Source organism: Carassius auratus, chromosome 8 (assembly GCF_003368295.1).
Source record: "Carassius auratus strain Wakin chromosome 8, ASM336829v1, whole genome shotgun sequence".
Lineage (NCBI taxonomy): Eukaryota > Metazoa > Chordata > Actinopteri > Cypriniformes > Cyprinidae > Carassius > Carassius auratus.
The window spans coordinates 15877946-15893646 of NC_039250.1; the positions used below are offsets into that span (position 1 = coordinate 15877946).

A 15701-nucleotide genomic window follows, 5' to 3' on the forward strand; every position below is an offset into this window, starting at 1 on the left:
GTTAACTGAGAAGATGCGCAAATCCACGTTCATTTTCAGCGTTTATTGGCGCATCTTCTCAGTTAACAACGGCTCTGTGTAGTAACAGCTGCTCTATGTGAAATCATCACCTGATGGAATTAACCGCTGATTAGAGAACCGGTGTCCTGACATTTTATCCTACCCTGTCAGATTTTCCTACCCGGGTTTACTGCGCACGCGCACATCAATATCGTGTCCTTTGTCTCATGCTAAACAACGATATTTAATGTATCTGCATTACTGTAAGGGTAGGTTTAGGGTTGGGGTAAGTGTAGACTTTAATAAAAACGCAATCTAATTGGTAGAAAATAATATTTATTGTTGGTTTCCTGTAACTGTATCCCTTTTAGCTACAACCACGAATATAACACATAATTACTGTATATGCAGTACTGCAAGGGTATGATTATGGTTGTGGTAGGTGTAGACGTTAATAAACCATAACTTTACAGTAGCATTTTTCGTTGTGGAATTGTACTACCCACTGTTTTAGTGGGAGGTAGGAAAATCTGACAGCGTAGGACAAATCGACAGAACACCGGCTTGACGAGATGTGCATTAACGATTGGCCGATCGTGATCGGAGCACCCCTAGATAAAGATAGGCTTTCTAAATGTTCTTGCTTGCGTCTGTCATTGTATGGTTGATTCAACGCAATATGCTTTAGGGGTGGGTGATATAACCTAAATATTATATCACAGTATGAGTATTTGTATCACAATAACAATAGTTATTTTTATTATGGATTTTATTATACATATATATATATATATATATATATATATATATATATATATATATATATTGTGACGAGTCAGCTGCCTCCTCCCTGATTGTCACCGGCACCCCGTCCTAAATCGCCGCCCTTCACCAGGCTCCCGACTGGAGTGGGTGTGTGAGAGGAGGGGCGCTGGACGAGTCAGGGCTGGCGGCGTGTGATGGGGCACACCTGAAGGAAGTGGAGCCTCATTACCGCCGCTGTTTAAAAGCCCAACGCGCCTCTCCTCAAGAGACCGGTCTCTTCCCCGTGCATGCACACTGGTGTCCTCGTGGGTCCAGGAAGGGTGCGTTGAGGGACTCCCGCGCCACCAAGACGTGAGCTGCCGGACCCGCGATCCGGATGGGAACCGCACCCGTATACACGGCCGACGGGCCAGGATGCCGGGCCGTCCATCCCCTACCAGCGCCGCGGCCAACGAGAGAGACGCGGCCGCTAGGAGAAGCCGCCGCCCCTCGCGCCCCGGACCAAGGAGGGGAGCGCGTGCGGCCGCCGGACTCCGCCCCTTACCTGGACCCTTCCTTGATGAACACTGCCCGACCTACACAAATCCCGCAGCACGACGAGGACACCAGATTCCCTGTTATTTTGGACACTTTCCCCCTTTGGCCACTTTTATTCCCTTTGTTTTATGATTTCTGTTAATAAAAGCCTCTCCGAGGCCTGACGCCACGCCCACTGTGTCTGTCTTGTGCTCCTCCCGTGACAATATATATATATATACTTGATAACAAAGTGATGTAGTCAAGAGCAATGAAAGATTTTCTCTTACTGCTGTTTGATCTGAACGACAGAGAGGAGCAATACTAGGTAACTTCCCCTTTAAGACCGGAACCAATATACTGTTAACGCATGCTTTTTTTTCTCAGCAATTGTTCACATTCACTTAAGTAAAATATTGTGTTTATGAAGATACTTTCAAAGACAGGCATTATGACTCATGTAAAGTTAAGTGTGTATTTAATGCCAATAAAGCTGCAAAATTGCTCAGGAGCTCAAGTGGCAGAGGATATGCGGCTTTAAATACAGAAATCGAGATAGCGCGCACATATATCAGTTGTTTTCAAACTGCAATGCTTAAAAACTGGTAAAAAAAAAAAGAAAAAAAAAAGTTACGTTTTTGATACCACCTGGACAGACGTGAGCTCGTTAACCGCGATGGAGAATATAGTACAAAATCTCTATCTTTACTGGTTCACATATTTTTACCCGTTTAATCATATCTACCACTATATCGTCCACCCCTGTCAGACTCAATTAATTGACTTTTTATATTACAGAATTGTACATACCTTCAACCTGACGTCAGCTGTTGAAATTCAAAATGAAGGGGAAAAAAGTCCGCCAGATCCGGCTACTGCACATGCACGTGACATGTCTCGGCTATCGGGCGGGGCAAATACAGACCTCTGATTGAGTGTTTCGCTCCCGTGTAAGTAGAGAAATTCAAGTTACTGTATATGCATGCACTGGATACTTTAAGACTAACAAGTTAATGAATGTGTTTCCAAAATCAAGATTTTGGTTAAAATTTATATGAATGAATATGGCAACGTCTATTCGCTGTATCTTTGTATAATATATTTCCATTATAATCTTTATAATTTAACTGAATAAACAATTATCTTACTTATAAAATAAATTTTAAAGTAAGAGACAAAGGTAAAATCCAGAATTCAAAGTATATTGAGATGTAAAACATTACAAATACAGATTAGCAAATGTATGTTTAACAAATTAAGCATATTAAAAGACACCTAATTTATATATATATATATTAGTGATCGACCGATATTGGTTTTTTATAACCGATACCCATTATTTGTATGTTTATGTACCCGATAACCGATATGCAGAACCGATATTTATTTACTGTTATACTTCTGTTTCTGACAATTATTACAACACAAATGAGCTGAAAAAAACATTTTATTTATAACAATCACTCCCCCCTTGCATACAAAAAAAAAAAAAAACATTATATTTATACACAAATAAATAGGGGGGTCTGAGTCCAAAAAATTTAAGCGCACTGTTACTAAGTGTCTTTGTTTTAAAATAAAAGCTTTGATGAGGTAAAAAAATAAAAACAGGTAAAAAAATAAAGCACAAAAATGATTCTAACATATTGGTGGGGGCGGGAGGGCTATTTAGGAGTGCATAGCCATTTACTCCCAGCTAAGCAGAACTAGGATTTAGTGTAGAAAACAGAGTCTTTCAGCATTCTGCCCTGTAAGCCTGCTTCCTTCAAAAATGGCATGCAGTGGCCGTGCTTGAGGCTTCCTGATCATCAACCCAGTCAGGTGCTGAGAAATATGAACTATAAATATAAACTAAATATAAACTTTTTTTCCCGAGACTATATAAAGTTAAACAGCACTTGTCAGTTGGCATTTTATGATCTAGATTCAATCTAACGTTAGATCATGAAATGCCAACTGACAAAGTGCTGTTTGACTATAATTTAATCAACCGCGATCGCGCATGGAGATAATAATTAATTAATTTCCACAAAGCGGTATATGTAGCCTATATGTGTATTAGCGAAATAATTGTTATGTAGTAAATGATAATATAATCTAGGGTGTTTAAACAAGATAATCTTGTCAAAAGTTTCATTCAGTGGCCGTGCTTGAGGCTTCCTGATCATCAACCCAGTCAGGTGCTGAGCAATATGAACGAACTTTTTTTCCCGAGACTATATAAAGTTAAACAGCACTTGTCAGTTGGCATTTTATGATCTAAATTTAATCTAACGTTAAATCATGAAATGCCAACTGACAAAGTGCTGTTTGACTATAACTTAATCAACCGCGATCGCGCATGGAGATAATAATTAATTTCCACAAAGCGGTAGGCTATATTTATATGTGTATTAGCGAAATAATTGTTATGTAGTAAATGATAATATAATCTAGGGTGTTTAAACAAGATAATCTTGTCAAAAGTCTCATTCAGTCGCCGTGCTTAAGCCTCCAGATCATCCGTCAGTTGCTAAGCAATATGAACAAACTTTCTCTTCTAGACTAATGGTGAGCAAATACAACAGATAGAGAATTAAATTCAACGCTTTTATTTTCAACATGCACTCATTCATGTCTGTTTTATTTAATTCATGTAAAGATACGTCTTTATTGGGGCAGGACATGATGAATTACACTACGTCCCATACGGTAAAAAAAATACATTTATTTTGGCCAAAATATATTTTAAATATATGCTAAATATATGTTGTAACTATGAAGTTCAATAAAATATATTTTTGAAATCGAAAATATATTTAATTTCAGCTTTCATTTACCAAAATATATTTAAAAATGTATTTCAGGGTCAAGAAAATACATTTTCAACCTTACAGTAGAATGTGGATGGAGAGCAAAAGTATCCATTATTTAAAATGGGATTTTTAAATCATGGATTTTTTTTTTTTTTTTGGCTTTCTAAAATAGTTTACAGTAAAGTAACAGAATAGGCCTGATTAGTATGTACAACATAAACAAATAATTGGCTACAAATGAAACAAGAGCCAAATGTTTAGAAAAGAATTAGATAAGTCAAGTTTATTTATTTGCTTGTCACATTGCACAATACCTCACTACTAATGTAGTACGGTTGACTTTGACTAACTGGCAGAATATACATGAGGACATTTGATGATAAGGCATTAAGTGGCAGTAGGTGCACTGTATGAGTTGTTTTGTTTTGAAAAGGAACCAGAACTAGCACGATGCACAAAATACAAAACTGCTATGTACACTTTAATTTGTTGACATGAATTCATTAAGTGATAGAATATAACACACATTAATGGTAACACACACAGTATTAAAATCACAGTATAATTTTTTGTTTAAAATAAACAGCAAAAACAATGCACAATATATAATACTGCTAATGTAAATTTGATTTCTTGCCATTAAATATAAAATAATCAATTACATGTTTTTTTCAATGATAATGAAGACCTGTTATTGTTATAAACATAAGCATAACAAAATAAACTGAAAAAGTTACAATTATTTACACAAATTGCTTCAAAATCACTTTGCAAAAATATACCACATTGTATAAAATTTTGCATTGCTTTAGTAATGTAGTAATGTACCAAAATCTTTGTACACTGACACTAAAGATCAAATTGAATAAAACAACTTAGGCCACTCTTAGTTTCATTTGACGTCTCATTTAAGGAATTCAGACTGATTAATATTTCTAAAAATGTAATCAACTTTGAGTTTTTCAGTGTGAATGATCAGACATTTGCATTTGATAGCTGAAGCAGGAATAGCTGTAAGATGTCCAAGAAGTTTTGACACTGGTTCAAAGTAACTTGGATTTGAGGCACAGAGACTATGCTTTGCTTGTTCATAGAATCTGCCAATGGCATAACACCTCTCCTCATTTTCATTTTGGCAAATCAAGAATCTTTTAATCCTAAAAATGTTTTGAGCTTCGTCATTCAACACAACAGTGAAGGAATTGCGTTTAGATACACGGCTGTAATCTTCTGAGTGAACCACCTCGCCATTTGTAATGATTCGTTGAAAGTACTTTACCCTGCCTTTTTGTACCCCATAACGACTCAGTGCCATACAGTCATCTCTCCTAAGTAATCGCACTTTAGGACGATCGAGTGCAGTGACATCACATGTGCGAGTTACATGTTTCAGCTGTTTTGGTCTTGTTAGAGTTTCAAAGATCTCCTTGCATTCATTTGAGGCATGTTTTAGGATAGTCTGACCATAAAAAGGTAAAGCCTTTTGTAACCAAAAGGTTTTGACAATCTGCAGTGCAACCCCTTGAGTGCTTTTGATCATGTCAAGTAGTTTAGCATTATAAGACTCAAATACAAAGGCAGAGTGAGCCCACAAAGGCCCCCAGTTAACTACACTTCTTGGTAAATGGAGGCAAAGATGGACATTATAAGACATATTGGCTTCCCCATAGTATACCTCCATGTCCTTCACAAAATCTGTTAAAAGTGCCTCAGACTCAGTAATCTGGTCTCTGTTTATATTTTCACTCAACAGAAGTGATACACCCTTCACTAGTTTGGACCAGTGATTCAGTAGTGGTTCTGGCAAGACACCTTTTAGTACAGGCAAGCTATAATAAAAGAGCCACATGTACCACTCGTGGGCTTTCCAGAATTTCCTCAATGTGACTGACCTTGGCACACGAGGTACATTACATGGTGGTTTAATCTTTAAAAGCAACTCGTCTATCAGTTTTGTAGACCTACCTATATACCAGTGCTTTTCATGGTTTTCACTGTTTAACCACAGCCCTGTAACAGTTCTTGCAACACCCAGAAGTACTGAATGCATGTAGTCTGGCACAGACCCTTCAATTACATCAAAACTGGGAAGCCGACACAATGCACTCGGTCCTTTGACACCCATAACAGGCTGTCCAGACTCTAACGCAGCTTCTACAAATTCATTTGTCTGTTCCTGATTGCGAAGCTGGAGGTCTTTCTGAAAAGGATATACACGAGTAGATCCTCTGCCCTTTTCAATACATTTTCCTTTGTGAAGGCAATAGGAGCAGCCATATTCACCATTGAACTGTTTGACATTCTGTATTAAAGGTCTGGCAACTGAGTCACTCATCAGAACTAGAGGGATTACTTTTGTATTGATAGAAACACCTTTGTCATTTTCCCAAGTGAAACCACTGTCCTCTAGTTTTACACATTCCTCTACAAAAGGATTTAAGAATGTTCTCATATGAGGCTTCTTATCCCCAAACCACAGTCCACAAAGGAGTACATTATCCTGTCTCATTTTCAACGGCAACTCATTAATGGTACATAAGAGAGGCCAAATACTACAAGGGGACTTTTTAAAAACTGGCACACCATCACAGCTAAATGTCAAGGTAAGGGTTGAAAGGGGTGTATCTGAACCACTTAAAGCTTTCTGATACAAAAAAACCATCACAAATATCACTGAGAGATGTTGATGTTTCTTTTTGCCTTTTTACCAATTCGTCTGCAATTCCTGGAATTTTCAAAAGATTTTTTATCTGATCTTCCAAGGAGAGGTATATGAAAAAATTATTGGTGAACCTGCTTGCTTTGTCATGAGTAATGTTGCATTGAACACAATGAACATGGTCCAGTTCAGCTGACATTATGTCATTGCACTGGTCACACACATAACAGATTCTCATAATGTCTTTGGTATAATCGAAAGCTTTGTAAAAGGAGTATTTTGTCCTGCATACCGAATCATTACCACCAACAACATTTAGGATTCTCATAATACCCTCAAGACAGTCATTGGTCAAATTGTGTTTGAGCTTAAGTGCCAGAAGTAGTAGTTGGGTTTGCTCTTTTGTTTGACCTGAATCCGCTGGATCCTCTATCTGAACAGGACTGGAAGGGCACTCTTCATCAGGAGTAGTTAGCTGGATGTCTTCTGGGATGGTGTCTGGGAATGGCTAAAAAAACAAACAAAAAAAAAAACGAGAATTATGGGTCCTGTTAACATCACATTAATACTCTTTGAAGAGATAACAAGTCTTGAAAACAGAAAAATAAGATGTTACTTGTTATAAAGGAGAAATTAATTAAAAAGGATAGTGAAAGTTCTGTAATCCTTTACTCACCCTCAAGTTGTTCTAAACCTGTAAGATTTTCTTCCCTGTTGAACACAAAATACGGTAAGCTATTTTGAAGAATGCAGGTAACCAAACAGTTAATGGACCCCATTGACTTGCATAGTATAAATTCTATAAAACAGAAATACAGTGCAAGTCAACAGAGAACAGAAACTGTTTTGTTACCAACATTCTTTAAAATATCTTATTTTGTGTTCAACAGAACAAGGAAACTACAGGTTTAGAACAACATGAAGGTGAGTAAATTAGCATTAATTAATTAATTAAAGGGATGTATCAATTGTAAACTGTGAAAATTACCAGAACCATACCTTATGACATTCCTTGATAACATTCTCAAGGTCTTCTGCTACCTTAATTCTGAAAAAGAAAAAAACATATACAGTAATGAATAAAATGTAAGTGCTTACTGCTTTAAAAAAATTCTAAGTTTACTGCCATTAATGCCTCCAAAACATAGCAAAAAGTGCCAAGCTGTAACTTTTTTTAATAATTACATTTTTAATAATGACTTGCTTGATAGTAATATCATAGTTTCTGTTTTTGAATTCAGTTAGTCTTCTACAACTGATTCATAAAACCTAATTACTAAAAAGAGTCACTCATAAAAAGATAACTATAGCGATACATATAAAATATATATATGCTTTAAGAATCATTCTAAGAATAAATTTCACACCACAACTATTATACACCTAACATTATATTATTCAAGAACATGCAGAGAAATCGGACATACTCGCGCTATAAATCATGAAAGTGTAAACTCCTAGTAAGATCGCGAGTGCTAGGGTGTCATTTGGGACAGGGCCTAACACGTGATTACCGGTAATACAGGAGCCGGGGTACACCTTTATCTTTTTTTAGTTTATGGGCTGTACACGTTATGCTCTGAGGAATCAAAAGAACCGACTATGAATTATTGGTGACTAACTTGTTCGCACCATAAGCATCAGAAACAAAAGTACACCCGGCCAGAACGGCTGATTGAGGAAAATTGTAATGGCGTTTTGGTTGGTGTTAATAGACCTAGCAGTGGGAGAAATTTTATCCACACACCTTTTTTTAAGGGCCCATCTTCGTATGGTTCTTGGAGGAATTTCCTCTTCAGCATCAGTTAGATACCGTTTATACGAAATCCTGTGTAGAGGCTCGCTCATTGTGTCTGTAAATCATATGTGACATATTGATGCAATTAAGAACAACATTATTGAGGATTAATCGTAAAACCCGAAGGGTTAAAGTTAAACATGTGTAATAAAGATAGAATGTATTGTGACATGCTTACCAAGTAGTCTTTCAGAGAATAAAAAAAATGCATCGTCTGAAATCCATCCGTCAACGCGCGCAGCCACGCCCTGTATGCATGGCGCAATGCCTTGATGATATAATAAAACTACATAATTAGATTTAAATTTAAAGGTCAAATAATATATTTAAGAGAATCCTAAAATGTTTTAATGTAAGTGCAAATACATTATAAAATGTCAACGATTTAGTTAATTAAAAAAGCAGTATGATGACGTCATTAAGAAAAAAAAAACGTTACCTAATATATATATATATTAAAATAATCAGGACCGTGTTGTGACTTGATCTGCATTATTCTATCTCTACAGAAAGGGAGAGAACGTTACAAATAACACTTAAGGAGCTTGAAGAACAGCTACCCAAGCCAGACACTCTTAAGAGAAAGAGTAAACCTTCAATGAAACTCCTAGAGGCCGCAGATGTGAGAGAGGAACCAGCAGCTAAGAAAAAGGTTAGTGTTTCCCATATGTGAATATATTTATATATGTTATATATAACATATTTATGAATACATATAAATGTACTTGTTTACGGTCAATGATGTGTGTTTAAGGGACAGCTCACAGACCTACCAAATGATCTGAAGTTGTGGAATGAAAGAAAAATTGAACATCTACAGAGTGTGATAAATCAGCTGAGAGAAGAGAACATGAATTTAAATAAAGAAAATGAGAGGCTGAAAAATGAAATACTTAAAAGTAAGTACTGTAATATTAGTATATATATTTAAAATGAAATACTTGATAGTACTCTGTACTATATATATTTATAACATTATGTATATGTATGTTTAATTTTACGTTCACAGAAATCCCACCTCTCCTTCTGGCTACAGAGCACTTACTACAGGAGGTTAGAATAATTGTTTACATGATGTAACAGTTATGCCTTAATTTATTTTACTAATGACAATGCTCCACATTTCCTTGCCTTTTAAAACTTTTTAAGACCTTTGGAGTTTTTTGCTTGCTCTATAGTAATATTTCTGCCTACTTATTTCAGCCCATGAAATCAAATGCAGATGCCCCTGACGTAAGATTTAAATCTAATTAAATAATTTGTTTGTTATTATCATTATTGTTGTTGGTGCAGTTTACAATAGCTTGTGGAATCTGTTGCAGATGTTCATGATGTCAAAGACTCCATCTCATGTTCCCCTCTCACATACTCCTAAAGTAAGTATTAGCTGCTTTTTATGTAATGTCTATGCCACATGCTATTATGTCACATACTAAGCACAACTATTGAAATAATGACTTTTCTAATAGATATTTTTTACATTTATAATAAACCAAGAAATTAAATAAAATAATTAAGAAATTACAACAGAACAAGTTGTACTTCATACCACAGCTACATGCAAACTACTATAATGTATATTAAATCTCTGCATTTTGTGGTATAATTATCCTGCTACAAGAGCCACGGTTACATCTTTAGATCAGTAGATAAACTTATATTGTAAACAATTGTCCAGTACTATTGCTAACATATCCATTTACCATATTCATTTTTAGCCTGTGGAATCAAATGCAGATGTCCTTGATGTAAGTTATGCATTTTAACTATTGTCTTTATTTTATTTTTTACATTCAAATATACTTGTCAAGTCAGAAACATTATTCATAGCATCCTAGTGATTTGAACATGACTGTGCTAGATAAACAATAGTTCACCTAAAATTGATATATCTCATAATTTACTCACCTTTGTGTTTACTCATGTTTGTGTGACTTTTTTCCTCAGCATATGTTCTGATGGAGATATGGTGACTATATGCATATATAGTCATTAACATAGTGTTTAAAGGGATAGTTCAGCCAAAAATTAAATTTCTGTCATTAATTTCTCACCCTCATGTTGTTCCAAACCCGTAAGACCTAAGTTCTTCTTCGGAACACAAATTAAGATATTTTAGATGAAATCTTAGAGATTTCTGACCCCACATAGATAGAAAAATCATTACCACTTTTCAAGGCCCAGACAAGTAGTAAAGACATTGTTAAAATATTCCATGTGACTCCAGTGGTTCGAGCATAAATTTTGTTCCAAAAAAATAAAAAAAATAAAAAAAGAGTCTTTATTCAGTTCTTACAATTTATTCTCTTCCGTATCAGTCTCTGAAGCTGTTATTTTTTTATGCACAAAAAATATTCTCGTCGCTTCATAACATTAAGGTTAAACCAGTGGAGTCACATGGACTATTTTAACAATTTATTTGGCCTTGAAAGTAGTTATGATGATGTATGATGTCTATGGAGGGGTCAGAAAGCTCTCGAATTTCAACAAAAATATCTTAATTTGTGTTCAGAAGATGATCAAAGAGCGAAAGTCTTACGGCTTTGGAACGACATGAGGGTGAGTAATTACTGACAGAAATTTCATGTTTGGGTGAACTACCCCTTTAACACATGCACAGAGCACTAGATGGAGTAATTTTGGAGGAATGCTTTGGTCTGTTCTCACCCAAAATCCACTAAATTGCTTCAGAAGACATTTATTAAACTACTGGGGTCTTACTGGAACTACTGGAAACTTACAATTAAGTTTTTTCTGTCTTTTTCAGAACATGTAAACTTTGTACCTATTCACTTGCGTACACCAAATATATATATATATATATATATATATATATATATACATACATATCTATATACCCGTCCCGTATATACCTCCATCAAAATATGAGTCACAAGTCTTAACAAGGAGTAATGTATTGATAGTTGTGCAACATTGTGATATTTGATACTTGTAAAATAGATTTTATGAGGCTCAGTGTTGTGTATTGTTTTTAATGAGTATTCTGCTTTACAGGTGCCGAAGGCTGCATCCAATGCTTCTCTGTCTGCTAAAGTAAGTATTTTGTTTTTGCCTTGCCAAAATACATGGTGTAGTTACGAGTCATTGCTTTGTTAATTCTTAAAGGAACACTCCACCGTTTTTTGACCAAGTATGGTGACACAAAACAAAACATGGCGCTTTTCTAAGCGGGTAAAAAGGATAACTATAATGTATGGTAGGGGTGCTCCGATCACGATCGGCCGATCGTTAATGCCCATCTCGTCAGTAAAGCCGGTTTTCTAATCAGCAGTTAATTCCATCTTACCATTCATTGAAGAACAACAATTGAAAGTAGGGAGCAATCTCATGATGAATATAATGTTTTTCTCCTATGCATGTTAGCCATAATTATTGGCAACCCTATATTCCAATTCATATTAAATTTTTTAGCACACCAGAGTGACTATTGATTTCACATAGAGCAGCTGTTACTACACAGCCGTTGTTAATAGAGAAGATGAGCAAATCACGTACATTTTCAGCGTTTTTTGGCGCATCTTCTCAGTTAATAACGGCTCTGTGTAGTAACAGCTGCTCTATGTGAAATCACGCACCTGATGGAATTAACCGCTGATTAGAGAACCGGCTTTACTGACGAGATGGGCATTAACGATCGGCCAATCGTGATCGGAGCACCCCTAATGTATGGCGGAATAGCACTGGGAGCAGTTAGACTCGGCGCAAGTAATATCATCACTCCTGAAAATCTTCTCCCCCTCTCCCTCTCACTTCTGTCATTAGAACCAACGTGACTTTTTACTTTATCCTTTTTACCCGCTTAGAAAAGTGCCACGTTTTATTTTTTGTCACCATACTTGGTCGTGTAACTTGTGTAACTGTATTTAAATAGAGAAACGTGGAGGTGTTTGGTTGCTTTTAACTTCATCTCTGTCTGGTCCCTAATGAATGAACTGGGCTAAGTTAAGTGCTATCAAAGTGTCTCCATGCGCCAGAGCGATTGAGACGAGAGAGGTGTGTATCAACTCGTCTTAGTTAAGGGAATAACATAGTTTAATATGAAAAAAACGGTGGAGTGTTCCTTTAATAAAGTATGTAAAGGTTTGTAGGTAAGCTCTTCCTCCGTTCCTTTAGAGTTTACCAGCAACAGTCTGTCTGTAATAACATTGTTGACTTTCATTTTGATTTAATGTTTTTTTTTTTTTTTTTTTTTTTTTTTTTTTTAGTGTTCCAGTGATGCTAATTATGTAAGTACTTTTTGCTGAGGATTTAGGTCTGTACATACAGATTTTTTATTCCATTTCTGCAATGGGTGAAATGGCTAAATAAAAACTTAAACAAGTTTTAAAGATTTGATTTGAAAATAATGTATATTATAAATCTCTTTTTATGTGATCACAACCACAGGTGGAGTTAGCACATGGCACGGGCATAAAAATCCTCAAGCATCAATGGACTTCTGCCCTGCAGGCCCAAACAGCCACTTCAATGGTGCGTGTTCTTTTAATGGCCGCCTTCCCACTAGAAGTTCTGATCCACAGCAATTTGAAAGGTAAACAGTTTCAAGGCCAAGTCAAATTCTTAGATATTAATCTGAGTAGTCTAAAAAAAGGCTAATTCTACATCTTCCATACAAGTATCTTTCAAACCCAGTTATTTTTCTTTACTTTCAATGTTGAGGTGAACAAAAATATTTGGAAATCTATAACTGGTCAGAAGACAATTGTGCATGCCCTCTGTACCCTATACAAATGTTTGTGTATCATGTATTGTCTTTTGTAGGGGGAAAGAGTAAAACTGATGGTAGTGCAGAGAGAAGACATGCCCTTGACAAGGAAACCATGGGAGCCATATTTGGTAAATCAAGACTTGCAGTGTGTCTGAAATGTTTGAGTAGATTTGTATTTGAATTTACTTTACAACCGTTAAAAAAGTACATTGTATATGAATGAATTTCGGACATTGGTAAGTCACATGACAGTAACAACATGGTTGATTTAGTGGTTTCATTTATGCCGCTTCACTGCTTGCTCCATAGAATTTAATTGAAAACGCTGGTTCTGCTCTGCGCCAGTGGACACCTGGCCGTCATTAACATAGGCAGTGGCAAAATATGCAGCAATGGAGGGACAGAAATCTCAAATGTTATTAAAATATCTTCAGTTATGTTTAGAAAATGAACGAGAGTCTTAACAGGGTTAGAACAACATGAGCATGAGTAATGACAGAATTTTTATTTTTGGGTGCATGAACTAACCCTAAAATATATCAGTAATTTTTTTTGTCTCTTACAGTGGCAGTCAAGAAGAGGTTTCCCAATGTGTCCAGAGGAGCTTTGGGTATTGCAGTGAATTCCAAGCTGGGGGAACTGAGACTGCTTGAAAAAAAAAAGGAGCTAATTTTGTTATTGTTTTTTTGCTGCTGTTTTTTAATTTATAGCATGTTCCTTACTTGATTTTTATTCAGGGGTGTTATATGCTCACATTTTAGACAAAAAATAAAGATTTTAATCAAATGTTACATTGTGAATGTATTTTCTTGGATTGAAATATATGCAGGGCTATATATATATATATATATATATATATATATATATATATATATATATATATATATATATATATATAAAAATGGACAAAAATGTATTTGTAGAATATATATTTATGTAAATATATTCTGAAATATATTTTTTGGCCATTTTTTTATATTTTCAAATAGATTTTGAAATATATGTAAAAACATAAAAAAAATGGCCAAAAATGTATTTGTAGAAAATATATTTATGTAAATATATTCTGAAATATATTTTAGGAAATATATTTTTTGGCCATTTTTTGTATATTTTGAAATATATTTGAAAATATATTTAAAAATATATTTTCTTACCGTATGGGGTGACTCAATGAGTTCGTTTCAATTGTTTAGAAACAAGCTGCATAAATTAACTATATCAGGAATTTATGTCTCAGATCTCATTTGTGCATGTCTGTTATGTTAAATAAAGTTGATTAATTAAAGCAAACCAAGTAGAACATATATTTACCTGTGCACTGAGTTGTTGTTGACTGATCTCCTCAGACACCCGGGCTGCAATGGCGGAAATCTCAAAACGGCCACAAGATGGCGCCGTAAATCGGGGAATCCGATATTACAAAACCGATACCCGATTATGGAAAAATGCTTAAATATCGGGAAAAATATCGGTAAACAGATACATCGGTCGATCACTAATATATATATATTGTGACGAGTCAGCTGCCTCCTCCCTGATTGTCACCGGCACCCCGTCCTAAATCGCCGCCCTTCACCAGGCTCCCGACTGGAGTGGGTGTGTGAGAGGAGGGGCGCTGGACGAGTCAGGGCTGGCGGCGTGTGATGGGGCACACCTGAAGGAAGTGGAGCCTCATTACCGCCGCTGTTTAAAAGCCCAACGCGCCTCTCCTCAGGAGACCGGTCTCTTCCCCGTGCATGCACACTGGTGTCCTCGTGGGTCCAGGAAGGGTGCGTTGAGGGACTCCCGCGCCACCAAGACGTGAGCTGCCGGACCCGCGGTCCGGATGGGAACCGCACCCGTATACACGGCCGACGGGCCAGGATGCCGGGCCGTCCATCCCCTACCAGCGCCGCGGCCAACGAGAGAGACGCGGCCGCTAGGAGAAGCCGCCGCCCCTCGCGCCCCGGACCAAGGAGGGGAGCGCGTGCGGCCGCCGGACTCCGCCCCTTGCCTGGACCCTTCCTTGATGAACACTGCCCGACCTACACAAATCCCGCAGCACAACGAGGACACCAGATTCCCTGTTATTTTGGACACTTTCCCCCTTTTGGCCACTTTTATTCCCTTTGTTTTATGATTTCTGTTAATAAAAGCCTCTCCGAGGCCTGACGCCACGCCCACTGTGTCTGTCTTGTGCTCCTCCCGTGACACTGGTGGAGAATGCGGGCAGGCGGAGCCTAGACAGCGCAGTTGGGAAACGTCTGGTGACGTCAGGCCTCGGAGAGGCTTTTATTAACAGAAATCATAAAACAAAGGGAATAAAAGTGGCCAAAGGGGGGAAAGTGTCCAAAATAACAGGGAATCTGGTGTCCTCGTCGCGCTTACGGCCATACCAACCTGGCTATGCCTGATCCCGCAGCACGACGAGGACACCAGATTCCCTGTTATTTTGGA

The 15701-nt window shown here is 36.9% G+C and overlaps 1 protein-coding gene across 1 annotated transcript; it reads left to right on the forward strand.

Moving 5' to 3' along the window:
* Nucleotides 1–1447: 1447 nt before the first annotated feature.
* On the forward strand, nt 1448–14084 carry LOC113107409 (uncharacterized). Its single transcript, XM_026269903.1, has 12 exons — nt 1448–2231; nt 9043–9185; nt 9288–9432; nt 9543–9586; nt 9737–9766; nt 9856–9909; nt 10252–10281; nt 11549–11587; nt 12760–12780; nt 12941–13085; nt 13316–13390; nt 13828–14084. The coding sequence occupies exons 2-12, from the start codon at nt 9132–9134 to the stop codon at nt 13986–13988; spliced, it is 798 nt and encodes a 265-aa protein (XP_026125688.1). The 5' UTR covers nt 1448–2231; nt 9043–9131; the 3' UTR covers nt 13989–14084.
* The last annotated feature ends 1617 nt before the right edge of the window (nt 14085–15701 follow it).